The 18329-nt window shown below is 53.7% G+C and overlaps 2 protein-coding genes across 2 annotated transcripts in view; both read right to left on the bottom strand.

Annotated features, from left to right (window-relative positions):
- Positions 1 to 4738: 4738 nt before the first annotated feature.
- On the bottom strand, positions 4739 to 8419 carry UQCR11 (ubiquinol-cytochrome c reductase, complex III subunit XI). Its single transcript, XM_066566244.1, has 3 exons — positions 8298 to 8419; positions 7014 to 7148; positions 4739 to 4981 (listed from the first exon to the last, which is right to left on the bottom strand). The coding sequence occupies exons 1-2, from the start codon at positions 8345 to 8347 to the stop codon at positions 7028 to 7030; spliced, it is 171 nt and encodes a 56-aa protein (XP_066422341.1). The 5' UTR covers positions 8348 to 8419; the 3' UTR covers positions 4739 to 4981; positions 7014 to 7027.
- Positions 8420 to 10717: 2298 nt separating this feature from the next.
- Positions 10718 to 18329, bottom strand: part of TCF3 (transcription factor 3) — an 83529-nt gene continuing 75917 nt past the window's right edge. Inside the window, exon 19 of the mRNA XM_066566124.1 lies at positions 10718 to 17462. The gene's annotated coding sequence lies outside the window, so the exon portion shown is untranslated. The remainder of the gene's footprint in view (positions 17463 to 18329) is intronic.

Here is an 18329-nt window from a genome sequence, read left to right on the forward strand (position 1 = left end):
GAGACACCAGCCAGCACCCGAATTCCAGCTGCTGTGCTCCTCGCCATTCCATTCCAGTATCCACACGCTGAGAAACACCACAAGGCAGCCTCCTTCCCAAAGCAAGTCGGAGAAATCAATTTTCCTTTAATGAATGATGTATTAGCTTTTTGTTAAGAATCCTGCTTGGAGCAGCAGTTGGAAGGGATCAGTGTCAGACACTACAGCAGAGGTGCACAGCAGTGTGTCCACTCTCTCTGGCCACTGCTCTGGTCTCACATCAAACTCCATTTGTGTCAATAACCAGTGCTTCCTCCAGTCCCCAGCTGGCAGTAACTTAAAGAGTCCTGGAATATCCTGAGCTGGAAGGGACCCTCAGGGATGATCAGTGCAGCCCCTGGCCCTGCCCAGGCACCCCAAGAACCCCACCCTGAGCAGCCCTGGGAGCTCCTGGAGCTCTGGCAGCCTTGGCACCATTCCCTGGGGAGCCTGGGCAGTGCCCAGCAGCCTCGGGGGGCAGAACCTTGCCCTGAGCTCCATGCCAAGGCCCGGCCCAGCTCCAGCCCTTGCTGGGCTCCTGTCCCTGTCCCAGAGCAGAGCTCAGCCCCTGCCCCTGTGCCTGCCCTGGGCAGGAGCTGCAGCCCCCAGGAGCCTCCCCTCAGTCTCCTGGGCTCCAGCTGAACCAGCCAAGTGCCCTCAGCTGCTCCTCAGCCCTTCCCCAGCTCCGTGTCCCTCCTTTGGCCACTCTCCAACAGCTTTGGGTCCTTCTGATCTCGTGGTGCCCAAAGTGCCCCCAGCACTGGAGGTGAGGCTGCCCCAGGGCAGAGCAGAGTGGGACAATCCCTCCCTGGGCCTGGTGCCCCCAGCACAGGGTGGCCCTTGGGGCTGCCAGGGCCCAGCAGTGACTCAGATCCACTTGCCACTGACCAGGAGCCCCAGGGCCCTTCATTCCCAGTCTGTCCCAAGGGCAGGAACCAGCACTGCCATCGTTAAACATCACATGGTTGGGGATTACTTACTGCCTTTTTCAAGTCGGGGCTCACTCACTCGTTTCAAACTCCCTCGTTTGAAAAGCAGCAGGAGATTGAGGGAGGATGTGAGACTTGTCAGGGATGCGAGGGAAGCCCACACCCCCACAACGGGCTGCAAATTGTCCAGACTCGGGAGTAGAAACTGGAAACAATTTCCCAGAGCCAGGTGCGCCTGTAGGTGCCGGGTTACATTTACTTTGTTTAAAAAGGTTTAAGATCCATGGGTGGAGGTGGTGGTGTCTTTAGTGTGATCTATGCTGGGCTTTGCCCTGAAGGCATTGCAGCTCCCCAGGGACCGGCTGGGGTAGTTTATGTTGTCTCCTCTGGCTTCACAGGTAGGAAATGTCTCGCTCTGCCATTGCTGTTATTTCCTGCAATCTTGCACAAAAGAGATGGAAAACTTCCAATTCCCACTATTGATCAAACCTACGCTATTTTCCATAAATGCACTTCCCTGTTTTTTTTTGTAATAAAAACACCCCAAACCTCAAATCCAGCTCAATTTATACTGTTGTAACCAAAAACTTGTACTGATGTGGAGCTCTGGAGTGCGAAAGGGAAACTGAAGCACGATGAAACCTTCAGTGGTGTTTTTTAAGAATGAACTGGCAGAGCTGGGAGCAAGTGGAGCTGTTTGGATGTGGAAGTGTCACAGCCAGTCTGTGAGAGGATCCCTGCATCCTCTGGACCTCGAGCTGAGGGTATCAGGAGGTAGAAAATCAGTTTCCACTGGCAGCTGGCACCGGTTTGTGGAAGGGAAACATTTACTCTCTCCTAGGACTGCGTGAAATGTTTGGGTAGAAATGAACTCTTGAGCTGAAGGGAAAATATTCCAGTGTTCCTCTGGGAACACTGCCAAGGTGAAATATTTGCAGGTAGAAGCACCAGTTGAAAGTGGATTCAGCTGCCAGAGACTCTGTGTTGCCCCAGGATGAGCAGGTAATCCCCAAAATCACCAAAATCAGTTGTTGTCAGACATGAAAGGAAGCAGCAGGATATCCTGACAGAAAAACTCTTGATTTCACTCTGTAGGTACCCCTGGTTTGAAGCTTCCTACTCTGCATTCCCAGAGCCAACTGAGGAGCTTATTCCAGAGCAGGATTTGCCATGGAATTCCCAGCCCAGGAGCCCCAGCAGAGGCTCCTCCAGGAGCAGAGACCAACAGGGGCTGGGCAGGCTCCCAGTGCTGAGGTGGCTGCAGTTAAAAACCCTGTCCCACCTCCACTGGCACATTCCAGGAGAGAAGTGAAGTGGGGGCAGCACCACAAGGGCCAACACTTGGAAGAGGCAGGCAGGAATGCAAAGTTTCCCTTTTCTTAGGGGCTGTTTCAAAGTTACATCATCAACCCACGGATGTAATTCCAAAGCTGTGCCCTCTCCAGGTTTGGAAGGGGAAGCTTTTTTCCCCTCTGTCAGGTCATTGCTTTTATTTTGTTTCTAACATATGTGGCATTCACAGCTCATTATGAAAATAATTAACTGTTAGAAGAGAGGCAATGCTAGGATATTAAAAATTAGAAAGATCACCCATGCCACTTGGAACAGTAATGATTTGAATTTTAACAGAGACTTGCCCAAGAATGCAGAAGGTATTTTCAAGAGTGTGTTTCTTGCTCTTGCAGCAAAAGAAATACAGCAATTAAACCAGTTATACACTAGTTCTAGGGTTAATTAGCAATAAATCCACCACTGGAAGTGCTGCACGAAGAACAAGGAGCTGAACAATCCCCAAACAAATCCAAGGTCTGTGCACTCCTTGCAGAGCTGCCTGGCACACAGCTGGGATTTAAAATTTGTTTTCCTCCTTTCAGTATCTCCTCTCACCAGCTGGGCACACCTCTGCCACTGGGGCTCTGTAAGGTCACTGTCACCACTGATGGCAGCTCAGGGATCCCGGGGTTCTCAGACACCACAGACCCCCAGCTCCAGCCTTCCCAAAGATCTCCAAGCCATGGAACAAGGCAAAAGCAGGGAATTTCTGAAGCAGCAGGTTACACCCATCCTGCCCAGGTGTGTCACACAGGTGAAGTAAGAGCAGGGACTGAGCTGTCCAGACCTGAGGTTACAGTCCTGCTGCTGTGCAAGGACAGGCTGACAGAACATCACTTCCCAAGAATATCCACTCTCCAGGTACAATTTGGCTGGAAATGGATCAGTATCAGCCCCCCTATGCAAGGCAGGGGCTGCTGCTGTCAAAGCTGCACTCTCAGCACCCTGAGGTTAAGGTGAGGCTCTGGCCTCCTGCAGGTCAGTCAGGAGCCCTGCTGGAGCAGGGATGGGACAGCCTGAGCAATCAGCACCATTATCCCATTATTCCACATCCCAGGAAAGCTGCCCCAAGGCTGCCAGAGCTCCAGGAGCTCCCAGGGCTGCTCAGGGTGGGGTTGTTGGCGTGGCTCTGCAGGGACAGGGGCTGCACTGATGATCCCTGAGAGTCCCTCCCCACTCAGGATATTCCAGGATTCTGTGATTGCATCTCAGAGCAGCAAAAGCAGTTTTTGCATGTGAAAATGATATTCTTTGCCCCCAATTAATTAACAATGCTGATGCTGAAGCAACACTAACAAATTTTACTGTTAATTAAGTAATCCAAGTGTCCTGCATAGTGCCACTGTTTGGGCAGGTTTTCCACCAGTTTTCCACAGAAACATCCCTGAGGGTGACACAGCCCTGACAGTGACACATGGGCAGCACAGCTACAACTGGGATTTTCCCCTAAAGAGATTCAAACCTTGCATTACAGCCAAACATTCTAGTAAGATGAAATTGGGCACTAAGCAGAGAGAAAACAGAGACCCTGTTCTCACAGAGAGGAAGTTTGTTTGTAAATTCTGGTCTTTGTGAAAAGGGATGAACTTTTCCCCCCTGAGTCTGAGTCATCTGTGGCTGAGTGGCAGAGACCAGAGCAAAATAATCCTCGTTCTTCTTTTTTCTAACAGCTAAAAACTCCCACCTAAAGGGTTGTGTTTGGGGGCTGTTTCACCACCAGTTTAAGTTCACAAATAAACAGATATATAAATTGAGAATATAGATTTTTCTACTTAAACCCCAAATTAAGAACTGAGCAGCTCTCTGAAGCCCTGGTTTTCATCCTGGTACAAAGACAGCCAGGATTTGGGGCCTGCCTTCCTCAAGCCTCTAGATTAAGCCAGAAAAGTTTAAAAAAATAGACCATTTAAGGGGTCCATGAATTGATGTTAAAAACCCCAAATCCTTTCTTTAAACCAAATTTGAGGAACCTGCTACCATGAAACTCTGCAATATTGGCTGTGAAAAGTTAACTGCATCCATGAGGCCACAGTGATCCAGGAATGATGAGCCTAAAATCAACACATCCCTAAGAGCAGCTCAAGAGCTGTAATTGACATAAATAAATCATCAAGCCCAGCATCCCATCAGCCAGTGGTTGATTCCTGAGGAACCTGCACAGGAAAAGAGGCAAACATGTGGCAGACCTGCCTTAGGACACACAGTCCAAGAAGCTGAAGATGTAACACAGTGCCCAGAGCAGCTGGGGGTGCCCCTGGATCCCTGGCAGTGCCCAGGGCCAGGCTGGACAGGGCTGGGAGCAACCTGGGACAGTGCCAGGTGTCCCAACCCAAACCAGTCTGGGATTCCATGATTCTATGAGCCAAAACCAAACCTGGAGTCTGATCTTAAGAATATGGACTAAGCAGGTAAGACACACACACACACACACAAAATCCTAAAAAACCCCAGCCCCCAAAAATCATTCACTTGATTTATTTTGTACACCAGGTTTATAACCTGCTCCCATCAAGGCAAGATGAGCTGGGAAAGTGCTCAGAGGAAGTGGTCAGTGAGGGTGAATTTGCTCACAGCTGTTCATGGGACAGACAGACAGACACACAGACAGACCACAGCTTGTTGCAGAATCTGTACTGATTTCAGGGTCACCCCAGCAGGGTCTCAGGGACGGATGGCTCCAGACACTCTCCAGCAATAGAATCCTACAACAAATACAGAGCAGAGGTTAAGCAGAGCTTCCTGCACAGAGCCACAGCAGTGAAACAGGGGTGTCCTCAAGACAGGCCTCATAAGCTCTTGGAGATCTATTTCACACCCAAGACAGCTCAGCTACCTTAGAAAGCATAAAATCAGCAGGATGGCTTCTGTGGTAGTGTTGGAAACAGAAAAATTTAATAAAAGGCAAAATAACACCGAGCCAGGTGCAAGAGGTTCTTGCTCCTGGCAAAACACCTCACAAAAGCCATTAGTTCCATTGTTCTCTTCTTTTTCTAGTAAATTGCTCAGGTGGGACTTTTTGGCTTTTGTTCAATTAGCTACCCTTAAGTTTATGGTGAAATCTCCCAAGTTCTATGAGGTGTAATTTCACCTAATTGAAGAGAAACTTGTAGGCTCTTTTCCTTTTTAAGGAGACAAAAGGTAGTTTTGTCACTCTATCAACAAAGGGCACATTTCCATACAGCAGCCACAGGAGAGATTTCAGGATCCTCCAGGATCCAGGCAGGGAGTTTCAGGTACAGAAGCTGATGCAGGTGAGGGTGGGCAGGCCTGGAGTCCCTTTGGAAGGGAGCACAGCCCACCACAGACACATCCCCTTTCTCTGCTCCTCTTCACACAAAGTTCTTACTTCAAAATGGGAAACAGAGGCTCTTGGCTCGGGAATGGAGCTGTGCTCCTACTACTGACAATTTTTAAAGAAGGAAAGCCCTTAGAAGGCAAGTGAATTGCCTCTACATAACTTGAGAGCTTTTCCAATTGAAAACTTTTCTCCATCCAGGTTAGACAGGGCTTGGATGGTGGAAGGTGTCCCTGCCCATGGCAGGGGTGGGACTGAAGGGGCTTTGAGGACCCTTCCCACCCAAGCCATTGGGTGATTTTATGGTTCTCTGACTTGGCTGTAAACATCACAATGACCCACAATGCCTCCAAGTTCAGCTGACTTCCAAAACAAGTTTCATCCCTCTCTTGGTAACAGAAGGATCTGTGCAATACAAAGTTTGCAAACGGTAAATTGTTTAAACTGCAACAATTACAGCTGAAAAAGGACTTAAAAAGTACCTGTCTGTGCTTTTTAAATGGACTGACTTCCCTACAAAATACTGTGTAGCTGGAACACAAATAGCTCACATTCATTAATCAACATTTAGATGGAACTGTTATTCTGACCAGAAGAAACAAACACTGAGGTGAACAGAGTTTCCTCTGGACTCAGTTTCTCCATTAGCATCCTTTAATGAATGGAAAAATCTTCCTGACTCCCTTCTCTCTGCAGCAAGGAATAAAGAAATCCAAAGCCTGCCTACTAGAAAGAATATGCAGTTAGAGTCCCTACAGAAGGATTGTCTAATTGCTGCTCCAGCTTTAGGAATGCTCAGACTTCCAGAACATTCAGAACAGCACTTCTGATACGCATTTAAAGAAGGAAAACAACCAAAACCTTGAGAAAGCAAATCTTCCAATGAATTTGTGGAATACAATAACCAGCTCTGAAAATTCAATTTACTTTTCATGCCAGTTACAAGGAGCAGAGGGGAGTCTGAATTTGCCTAGTCACAAAACTAGCCCTGAGCTTGTAGCTCTTCTGCTCAGGAACAGAATTAAACAGGTAAGTCAAAAGTTCCAAATTAGCTTGATTTGACCTCTTAAGAAGTGCATTATGTTGTGGAAAACCTGCTGCTTGCAAAATAATCACTTGAAAAACAGATTCTAATGAATATTTCATCCTTCTGGCTCTCTGTGAATTTCCAGTTAAAAAATAGAAAACAAATATGATTGTGCCCCAGGCAAAGAGGAAATATCCACTGTCACACCAACACAGGGTTATTGTGTTCAAGTGTTCCAGGCTAGGCTGTCCTGGACAGGGCTTGGAGCAACCTGGGATAGTGGAAGGTGTCCCTGCCCATGGCAGGGGATAAGCAGGGTGAGCTTTAAGGTCCTTCCAACCCAAACCCATCTGGGATTCTGTGATTTTATAATTCTATTGATTAAGCCAAGAGATGCACAAACAAAACTCACCATTAGGGGGAAGCTCAGTCTTCAGTTTTGTACTTGCCGCCGATGTAGGGAACGTACTGCAAGACCAGCTTCCAGTCTGTGGCCCAGATCACACCAACGCCAGCCACACCACCCCATGTTGCCAGGGTGGGGGTCCTAAAGGAGAGACACACCCAGGGAAACAACAAATTACCACTGGGAAAGGCCTGGCAGATGCTCATGGCTGAGATACCTGAGAAAGGCACTTCAATCAGGAAAAGAGCTTAGAATTCCAGAATAACCTGAGCTGGAAGGCATCCATAGGGATCATTGATCCCAGCCCCTGTCCCTGCCCTGCCACCCCAAGAACCCCACCCTGAGCAGCCCTGGGAGCTCCTGGAGCTCTGGCAGCCCTGGCACCATTCCCTGGGGAGCCTGGGCAGTGCCCAGCAGCCTCGGGGGGAAGAACCTTGCCCTGAGCTCCATGCCAAGGCCTGGCCCAGCTCCAGCCCTTGCTGGGCTCCTGTCCCTGTCCCAGAGCAGAGCTCAGCCCCTGCCCCTGTGCCTGCCCTGGGCAGGAGCTGCAGCCCCCAGGAGCCTCCCCTCAGTCTCCTGGGCTCCAGCTGAACCAGCCAAGTGCCCTCAGCTGCTCCTCAGCCCTTCCCCAGCTCCGTGTCCCTCCTTTGGCCACTCTCCAACAGCTTTGGATCCTTCTGATCTTGTGGTGACCAAGCTGGACACAGAAATACTGAAACAACCTCACAGACACGGAACAGCATTAGTCCTCAGGGCAGCCAAGATATTTGACAGGAAAAAGCTCATAGTCTTTTACTTAAAAAGACTACTGCACAGCGAAGAGAAGACACACTACCATACATGGCTGCCGCCACATGCCGTCGGTTCTGCCCCGTCGTTTTGCCTCCCACAGCCCTGCAAGGGGCACCCACGGCACTGCTGTATTACCGCACGTGAAGCAGCCAGCGCCGGGTGGGCCGCAAGCCCTTTCCCCGGCCCCTCAGCCCGGCCCGAGCGCTGCTCCGCACCCCAGCACCGTCCCCAGCGACCCGCATAGAGCGCAGAGGGAACGGGGAGGCCTCGGGCAGGGCTTCGGGAAGGAGCCGGGATGCCCTTCAGGCTCTGTCCGGCTCCCACAGAGCGCGCTGCGAGCGCGGCCGTGCCCCGAGGACGCGGTGAGGGGAGCGCGGAGCCCCGGGCCGAGCGGACAGACCCGGACGGGGCGAGCAGAGCCCGGCTCGGAGCGGACAGAGAGCCCCGGGTGGAAGCGGGCAGCCCCAGCGCGGCGTGGGCAGCCCGGCAGCTCCTCACCAGGTCCGCAGCAGTTCCGCGTAGCGCGGCCCCAGCAGCTGGCTCAACATGGCGATGGCGCCGCCTCACTCAAAGTGACCCCGAGCGCCGGCGGCGGGGCCGCTCCGAGCACGCGCGGGGCTGCAGCGGGGCGGGGCTGCGGCGGAACCGGCCCCGCGCGGGGCTGTGCGCGAACGTGAGGGGGCGCGGGCGGCCGTGGGGGGACACGGGCCAGCCTGAGCGGACACGGGCCACTCTGAGGGGACATGGGCCACCCTGAGGGGACACGGGCCACCCTGAGGGGACACAAACCACCCTGAGGGGACATGGGCACTGAGGAAACGCCAGCCGAGGGGACGCCAGCCCAGGTGGGACATGAGCCCTGAGAGGACGGGCTTGTCTCTGTGTTGGAGTGGGACACGAACCCTGAAGGGACACGGACCGAGGGGACGGGCTGTCCCCAAAGCAGAGGGAGGACAGCAGCTGCCCGGGGGACACCGGCTGCCCCTGCACTGCAGAGGGGATGTGAGGCCTGTCTTTGCACCAGAGAGGGGACACAAGCCCTGAGGGGACAGGATGTCTCCACTTTGGAGAGGGGACACGGGCCCTGAGGGGTGGCAGTGTCCCCACACTGGGCTGGGACTGTTTCTCAGCCTCTTGTGCTGGAGGGAAGTGCCCCCTTCCCAAAGGGGTGTGCCCAGAGCCTGTCAGTGCCCCTGCAAACCCCCCTGTCACGGCCGCTCAGTCTCTCCCAGCAGGAGAGGGAGTCTCCAGCCAGGTTTTTCAGGAGAGGATCATAAAATCACCATCAATTCCATAATGTTCCCCAGGCTCTGCTCAGAGCCTGCTCAGCCTCTTGTGAACATGCAGGAGGAACTCTGGAACAAACACCCCAGAGCAGCTGTGGCTGCCCCTGGATCCCTGGAAGTGTCCAAGGCCAGGCTGGAGCACCCTGGGATGGTGGAAGGTGTCCCTGCCCATGGGATGAGCTTTAAGATCCCTTAGAACCCAAACCAATCTGTGATTCTGAGACTGTGTGGCGGTGCAAGCATGACATGACATTTGCCACAACATCTGGTAGCCTCATCCCAGCTCATCTCCAGGGAGGGAGCGCTGGCAGGAGCTCGCTTGGTGGCCACTGCTCTGCTCTTGGGAAGCTGTGTATGCTCTCAGCAGCTCCTCTGTGCTGCTCCTTGCTCCTGTCCTCACCGGCTCTCCCAGCCCAAAGCCTGCTCTGGGCACTCGCCTGCTTAATGCTCCACCTTGTGTATTTGTTGAGCATCCATCTTCCAGGCTGCTCCCAAGCACTTCTCCCTCACCTGGAGCTGAGCTGTGAACAGCTGGCACAGGCTGCCCAGGGCAGTGGTGGAGTCACCATCCCTAGAAACATTAAAAAAATGTGTGGAAGTGGCTCTTGATTTTTAGTGGTGGACATGGCAGTGCTGCTGGGTTAATGGTTGGACTGGGTGATCTTCAAAGTCTTTCCCAATTTTAATGATTCTGTGGTTTTATGATGCAGTCTAAGGAAGGATCCGTGCACCCAGAGCAGCTCGGGAAGGGCAGAGCTGCCTCACTGCTGACAGAAGGCACCCAAGGCTAAGGGAGATTTAAGCAGCCACTGCCAGAGCCACTTCTCAGTCAGTCTGGGCTGTTTGTCCTGCTCTGGAGCAGCACAGTGAGAGCACAGGCAGCAAACCCGGGGAAGGAAGGCTGCTCCCAGGCAGAGGCCTTGGCTCTGCAAGTGTCCAAGGCCAGGTTGGATGGAGCTTGTGGTCTGGTGGAAGATGTCCCCACTTGTGGCAGCGAGTGGAATGAGATGGGCTTTGTGGTCCTTTCCAGCCCAAATCCATCTGTAATTCTGTGACAGTCCTGGGGGACCTTGGAGCCTGCAGGGCAGGAGAATGGAGCCAGGTGGGGTTGGGCTCTGCTCCCAGGAGCAAGGGACAGGACAAGAGGAAATGGCCCCAGGTTGTGCCAGGGAAAGTTTAGGTTGGATATTAGGAATAATTTCTTCCCAAAGAGGGTTGCCAGGTACTGGCACAGGCTGCCTGGGGCAGAAGTGTTCAAACAATGGATGTGGTGCTTGGGGCATGGGTTAGTGCTGAACTGACTGTTGGACTCGATGATCTGAAAGGTCTTTTCACCCTTAACGACTCTGATTTGATGAATTTCTCCCATCACCAGTCTCTGCTGGGCTCCTGGACGGGCTGGGGGCATTTAACTGGATTGAAGTGGATTTTTTGTGGGTGCTCCCCAGGGGCAGAGGCAAGGAAACAACAGAGATGCAGGGGGCAGGATCCACACCCAGAGCAAGTGTCTGAAAACCTGTCTGGTGTTTGCTTTTGTTTTTTGGTTTTTAGTACAAGGCAAGGCCTTTATTCCAACTTTTCATTCCTAGGGATACAACACCTGAAGGACACACATGGGGATAAAAAAAGTAATATTGTTATAAAATGTCACATTTATTGCTACATTACTGTTATATACAGGACAGTTCTCAAAATCTACTTTAAAAAAGTTAGGATTATTTAAAAATTCCAAATAATCCAGCCAGCTGTTTTGACACTTGTATAAAATTATTTAAAAAAATGAAAACAATTCATATCTTGAGGCACTCAGAAACACAATTTCATCCCCCAATTGTGATTCATTTCAAAGAGCAACGCATTTCCCACCCCCAAATACTTTTTTTTTTTTTTTTTTGCTGGGTTAGGCATATATATATATATATTTACTATATATATAGTTCAAAACTATAATGTGTATCTGATTTAAGAACAAGGATTTCAGCCACTTAAGTACATCTGGATTTACAGGTAGGCAGCATAAACATCAAAAGCAAGGACCATTTTTATTTTAAAGGCCAAAAACCAAAACAACCCATAACTTTCTACAGGGTTAAAAATAAACAACTTCCGCAGGCATCTCCCATCTGCTCTCCCACCCCCCATTCCTACAAAAATATAAAGAACATCCCAGGAATGCTTTGTTTCCCCGGAGAGCTGGAGCCCTCTGCAGTGACAGGTCATTCCCAGCTGGGATCCTCCCTGTCCTGCCCCTGTCCCCTCTCCAGGCACACACAGCAGCAGTGGCTGCTGCGGGGCTCCCGCGGCTCCTTCCCTCCCAGTGGCTCCACGGTACAAGGTTTGCTCAAAGGCTGCTGGCTTCTGGTGACTTGGGAAGATGTGGCCCTGGCAAAGGGGACTGCTGGTGTCCCCAGCTCGCTGTCTCCAGGAGCTCCACGGCTCCCTGGGCACAACCCAGGGGTGCAGGGCACAGCCCAGGGGTGCAGAGCACAGCCCAGGGGTGCAGGGCACAGCCCAGGGGTGCAGAGCACAGCCCAGGGATGGAAAGCACAACCCAGGGGTGCAGAGCACAGCCCAGGGATGGAAAGCACAACCCAGGGGTGCAGAGCACAGCCCAGGGGTGCAGAGCACAACCCAGGGGTGCAGGGCACAGCCCAGGGATGGAAAGCACAGCCCAGGGGTGCAGAGCACAGCCCAGGGGTGCAGGGCACAGCCTAGGGGTGCAGGGCACAGCCCAGGGGTGCAGGGCACAGCCCAGGGGTGGAAAGCACAGCCCAGGGGTGCAGAGCACAACCCAGGGGTGCAGGGCACAGCCCAGGGGTGCAGAGCACAGCCCAGGGGTGCAGAGCACAGCCCAGGGATGGAAAGCACAGCCCAGGGGTGCAGAGCACAGCCCAGGGGTGCAGAGCACAGCCCAGGGGTGCAGGGCACAGCCCAGGGGTGCTCTTTGGCCAAAGGCCTCGGTACCAGGACACCCCTGTGGAAGCAGAAACCCCTTTGCTCTCCTGGGCTGCTGCTGCAGCCACGCTGGGCTGAGAGGTCTCAGGGTGAGTGTTACAGCCTTGCCCTCCAGCACAGCACAGGCTTGGCTGTGCCAGGGTGGGAATGGGGAGCCCTGAGGAGCAGGAGGGGTACAAAGCCAGGGGAACAGAGACACCAATGTGGACACCCACGACAGGAGTGCCCTTGGCCCGGAGCTGGGCTGCAGATGGACACACAAAGTTTGGCAGAAGGTCATGAGGAGCCTGCATCACCCTCCTAAGCAGAGCCCCCCTCCCCCTGGGAGTCCTGCAGGCCAAGGCACAGCAGTGCTGGCTCCCCAAAAGGGCTGAATTGTCCTGGAAATCAAAGTACAGAGCACCAGGTCCCCAAGGGCAGGGAGAGGCAGCTGTGCTTTGGGACACTGGCAGCACCCACCCCAGCTGCTGGCATGGGCTGCCCCTCTGCAAAGGGAAACAGCTCAGAGATGCTGGCTGGACAGACTGGGGAGCGTGGCAGGAAGGGAAACAGCCCTGCAGGCTTGGGGTGGCTGAAGGAAGAGCAGCCCCAGCCAAGGCTGAGGCTCAGGGGTTAGGACAGGGCAGTCTGGGCAGCAGCAAGGTGGAACAGAGCTTCTCCTGTCAGGGGGCTGGGGGATGAGGGATGCTGGCAGAGCCCCACCAGCATTGAGCAGAAGGCACAGGAGGATGAAGGGTGCGTGGAGGAGCCCCAGGACCAGGCCCTGTCCCCTCCAGTTCAGTGCTCAGTATGAGCTGGGTGCTCCTACAGTCTCATCTGCCCCCTCCCAGCTCCAGAGCACAGGTCTCAAAATGCTTTTGGAGCTGCCAGGAATGACGCTGGACCCTGAGGGCAGCAGGGAGCAGGAATCACAGACAAGAGCAGAGAGAATGGGCTGGGCTGGGATCTGCAGAGCCCCGGGAGAGGGGAGAGGGGTAAGATTTGCATAGGATTTTTAACAGGGCAAAGACCTTGTGCAAGCTCAGGGTACAGAAAACAGGCCTTGCTATTGCTGGTGTTGGGCAGGAATGGGGGAGTCCAGGGGCCAGGCTTGCTCTGGGTTAGCCAGCACTGCAGGTGGGGGCTGAAAGCTTCTTCTGGCCCAGCTCCATCCCCAGCTTTGCTTCACCTCCCAGAGCCCAGGGATGGAACTGGAGCTGGCTCAGGCTCCCCAATACAGCACAGCAGGGCCTGCAAGAGGAACTTGGGTTCCACTGGCCACAAAGTTGGCAGCAAAGCTCAAGGGGTGCAGGGGACTGGGGGTTTGCAAAGCCTCCTGTTTCTCGAGCCCCCACAACTGGAACCACCCAGCAAGGGCCCAAAGGCTCTGCTGGCTTCAGTGGGGACACTGGTGAGACACAAAGGACCTTGGAGAGCAGTTTCTGCCCTGACTCTGGAATTACAGCCTGACACAACCACAGCTTGAGTCCATCCTTCCTGCAGCCCAGCTCTGGGGGAAGCAGGGGAGCAGAGAGCCCCAGGAGCTGCTGGCTGGGGCTGTGAGGGGATCTGAGGGGTCAGGGCAGGGGTGAGTGCCACACAGCTGGAATTCTGCTCCCTGGGCTGGGAGCAGCCACCACTGCCTGAACACCAACCCATGGGAGGCTGCAGCTGCTTTGTTCTGGGGAAAAAGCAGGTGAAAAGGGAGAAAAAACAACAATCTGCAACTTTACTGTTCATAGACTGGATTCCAGATGCTCCCCAGTCCTGTGGCATGCACAGCCTGTGTGCAGGCAGGCAGGGGGCTGGCTGAGCGGGGCAACAGGAGGCCCCTGGGCTGGGGACACAGAAATGTCCCATGGCAGTGTCCCAGTTCTGCTGCTTCACTGAGGCAGCCTGGGGAAAGAGGAACTAGAAGAAGCTGCACAGAAGGGAAGGCAGCCCCCCATGTGATGAAGGAAGCTTGGGGGGGCTCAGTGGCCCCCAAAGAGGAGGACATGTGCCCCCGGGAGCAGCCATGCAAGCAAAGGCTGAGAGTGGAAGGAGGAAATGGAATAAATGGCACCACACAGCATGTCACCCCCCTGTGACACCTCTCCTGGCAGCACCACTGCTGTGGGGGACACACAGACGGGCACAGGAGCAGGTCTGGGGATCTCTAAGATCCCAAGTGGAATGGAGCAGAGCTGTGGGCTGGGGAGGGTGCAGACCTCGCTGACCACAACACCTAAAGACAAGAGTTTCATTGCTACAGGGTGACATTTCAGGGCTGGGCTGGTGGGATTTTGGGGAGAGCACCTGGCAGTGGTTGTTTTTAGAAAAGCCACTTTCCCTGGCAGGTTACAGGCACCAAGCTCACACTGAGCCAAACACACTGGCAAGACAAAGGAAATTTTCCTTGCTGCTCTTCCCAATTGTTCCCTGAGCACCTGAAAAGCAGAGATGCCACTGAGGCCACACTGGGCTGGCACACACAGCTGTCACCCTGTGCCATCGAGGCAGCTCCAGGGACAGCACTGCCACCCCTACACTGTGCTTTTGAGATGGTCTCTCCAAACCCTGCCTCTGAGGGCTAATGCTCAAGGATCTTCACCCAAGCCTTGCCATGGATGGAAGTTGGCTGGATTTGCTGTCAAAGTAACATCTTAAACCACCTAAATGCAGCTGAAAAGCCCCATTTTTGTTGTGATGCCTGGGGATTCAGGGATGGTGAGAAAGGCTCTGGCTCATCAGGGTTCCTCCTTGGCCTGCAGGACTCGGAGGGGATAAAGAAGTTCAGCAAATTTGTGAACAACTCATAAATCTTCTCAGGTTTCCACTTTTGTTGAATTTATGGATTTTTCTTGACTAGTCCCTTTAAGTCCAGTTGTCCATTACTGCCACCTCCAATTCTTGGGGCAAAATCAAAGGGTTTGTGAACCACTTTTAACTATTTTTTGTAGGGTTTCAAGCTTTCCAGGGCTGGGACACTGCTCCATCCCTCCTGGCCCTGGGACAGGGGCACTGAGCCAGCCAAGACCCCTGAGCAGTGGGCACTTTGCAGCCCCAGCACTCTCACCAGTGGAGCAGGAACTCTCATGGATGAAACAGAAAGCAGCTGCTGAGCCCTGCAGTTTGCACTCCAGAGCATGAATGGGAGTCAGGGCTGCCACATAGGGAGCAAAACCTCATCCATCTCCCTGCCCACTGCTTCAGCAGCCAGAAGAGCCCCAGGGAGGGAAGTGTTGTAACCTGTTGAGCTGATTAGGCTAAAATGTGTCTGTTGACACCGGCAAGAAGCACCTGGGTTATGGAACCACTGAGTTTCCTGCCCTTCCCAGGGACAGAGCTGGGGCTGCTGAGGTCTCACCATGCAGAAGGAATGGTGGGAGCACCCAAAAGCTTCAGAGGGATGGTTGGATGCTGGGGAGCCCCAGGCAGGGCCAGGGGCAGCAGGGACAGTCCCATCCTGCCCTGGCACTTGGAGTGGCTCAGCTTGGAGCTGCCACAGGGTGAGGCCACAGTGCCCAGGTGTGGGTGGGGGATAAGCACTGCCCTGAGCACTTCCAGCAGGGCTTGCCAGGGCACAAAGCACGTGGAGGAGCACCAGGTTATGCCAAGAGCCTGGGGTACCTGGGAAGTGCCACAGGAGCTAATCCTGCGTGCCAGTCCCTCCCTTTCCCTGTGCCAAAGCAACACAGCTTCCCCAGGAGCCCAGGCTGGAGCAGCACAGGGAGAGATGGAGCCTGCAGGGGAGAGGGGAGCTCCCCACATCCCCCCAGACCAGCAGCCATGTCTCGTGCACCATCCTGCCTGACTGGGCTCTGCAGAGCTGGGAAGAACCAGGCACAAAATGTTTCACAAGGAGAGGGAAGAAACAAGAGTAAATTCCTGGTGGATGTTTTTGCATGGCCATCTCCAGACTGGCAGCTGCAGCTCAGCACTGCCCAGCACCTCTTTGTTTGCTCCACGCCTCCAGGGCACCCAGAGGGGCTGCCAGGGATCCTCCTCCTTCTGGGGACACCAGAGTGGTCTGGAGTGACTCCAGGGGAATCCCTTGGAGTGAAGGGACAGCTGGCCCAGCTTGGCTGCTGGAGCACAGGGACAGGAGCTCCTGCTGCCCCCTTCCCAGTGCCAAGAGAGGAGCCCGTGTGCAGGTGAGGTGGCCACTCCCATCCCGTGGCAGGGCTGAGCTCAGTCTGCCTCCGGGGACGCCTGGGAGATGTGACAGCAGGTGACAGCGGGCTGTGAGGCCACCCCTCTCCCCGAGCCAGCATTGTGCATTTCCAATGGCTCCAGTGCCAGAAGGGATCCTGCAGCTGCTCAGGGCTTTGCCCAGGCTGGAGTGGCCGGGTCTCTGCTCCTTCCCTGCCTCCAGCACCCTCTGCTGCTGCTGCTGCTGCCCGGCCTCCTGGCCCTGTGTCCCACTGCTGCTCCAGTTGCCTCTGCCTCTTCCCAGTGCTGCAGCTTTGTTCACTTGGTCTTTGTTCAGTGCTGCTCCTGGAAGTGCCTCTGGCAGCTCTGGCCCGTGGGAACAGGAGCTTCCCTGTGCATCCCTCGCTGCTCTGCTCACCTGGAAGTGCCTCAGTCCCTTGGTTCTCCTCCACCTGGGGCTGCTCTTCCAGCTCCTCCTCCCCACGGTGACACTCTGGAACAGCCGTGGTCACATCCTCTGACCCGGGGGCATCTCCAGAACAAAGCAAACTCCAGCGAGCACCTCAGTCACTGCCCGGGGAGGGGAGCACTGCTGCCACTGCTTTGCTGTTTAACTTCCTTTTCCCAAATGAGAAGTGGCCGAAGGTAAGAGATGGTGAATTCAGCACAAGTTTGTTTGTTGTCATGGAAGGTACAAGCCAGGCAAGGAAGAACATTCCCTCACTGTGGCTACATTCGCTTTTAGTGGCTTTCCGAGCCGAATCTGAGAATTCCTCTCTTTATATCCAGTCTCTCTTAATACAATTTTAATATTCTGGTTGATCCTAAAGATGCAACGTTAACTATAGAAACAGCAGCAGAAAAGCGGAGGGTACAAGACATGTTTTTATACAAAAAAAAAAAAATTTTTCGTTGCTTACAAAACATATGCAAAAGAAGCTAAAAAAACCAAAAGGCATTGCTATTTGTTCTACATAAAAAATCTCATAACTAATGTTCTTTTTTTTTAAAAAAGAAATATCAAGCTTAGGCACAATTTTGCTGCTGGCTGCTTGTGAACAAGCCAAGAGAACACGCCACCCCCTCCTAACTGAGTGATATGTATTGACTGTTCTGCACTTTATACTTAAGGCAATTTTTTGTTTCCGTTTTGTTTCTGACAAAGTGTTTTTTCCACTCCTTACGTCACGCCAGGATCCGGCTGCGTGTGTCAGTATGAGCAGTACTACAGTTCATGGTTCAACAGGGCTGCAGGTCACACCAAGGGTTTTCTTCCTACACACCTCCGTAGCCAGAGGAACAAAAAGATCTACAAATAAAAGAAAATAAAATAATAAAAAAGTCTGAAGTGATAGAAGCCCAAATGAGAATAAAACTCCTTGCACAGGGGGCCCCAAGGCTGTCAGTCCCTGCAGGGCTGGGCAGGGCTGCAGCTGAGCTTGGCCTTTGTTTTGGTCAGGCCATCCCCAGGCACCCACTGGGACAGGGGACACTAAGGGACTGTGTCGTCTCCTTGCACTGCATGGGATCAGCTCCTGACCTACCACTCCTGGATCTGCTCAATCCCCCCATCCACCACCTCTGCACTGCTCAGATGCTCCTAGGGTCCCTTAAAAGTGGGAACAGCCCATGGGAACCAGTGCCTGCCACAGCCTCACTGGGGGATTTTCACCTTCTCTGACTCTCTTGGCATTTCTGGGGCCTGCCCATTCCCTCTCATAGAGCCACAAGGAAAAGGAATTGCTGGTTTCCAGCAGCCAACTGGGGCAGGACTGGGAGGTGCAGAGCAGAGCTGAGCCCACCCAGAGAGCTCCAAACCCCCCATCCCAGCTATGGGACTGCACTTTCCTGTGGGCCAGAGGCTCTGGATGGGGCACATGACACACAGAGAGAGAAAATCATGGAATGGGTTGGGCTGGAAGGGACCTTAAAGTTCATCTTATTGCACCCCTTGCCATGGAAGGGACACCTCCCACCATCTCAGGTTGCTCCAAGCCCCTCCAACCTGGCCTTCAGGGATGGGGCAGCCCCAGCTGCAGTGGGCACCTGTGCCAGGCCTTGCACACATGTAGGTCATTGATTTCAGGGACATGAAGCAGAGCTGTGGCTGCTGCTGAGGGAGTGGGGCTGAGCAGCCAGAGCAGAGCAGGGCAGGGGCACAGGGCTGGAGCCACGC

Source organism: Molothrus aeneus, chromosome 27, assembly GCF_037042795.1.
Source record: "Molothrus aeneus isolate 106 chromosome 27, BPBGC_Maene_1.0, whole genome shotgun sequence".
Classification (NCBI taxonomy): Eukaryota; Metazoa; Chordata; class Aves; order Passeriformes; family Icteridae; genus Molothrus; species Molothrus aeneus.

Bases quoted from the DNA above. Each gene is read 5' to 3' on its own strand.
- UQCR11 (XM_066566244.1), bottom strand. From the start codon at position 8,347: ATGTTGAGCCAGCTGCTGGGGCCGCGCTACGCGGAACTGCTGCGGACC. The intron at 7,149-8,297 runs GTGAGGAGCTGC...TCTCTCCTTTAG, and splicing joins GCGGAACTGCTGCGGACCTG to GACCCCCACCCTGGCAACAT.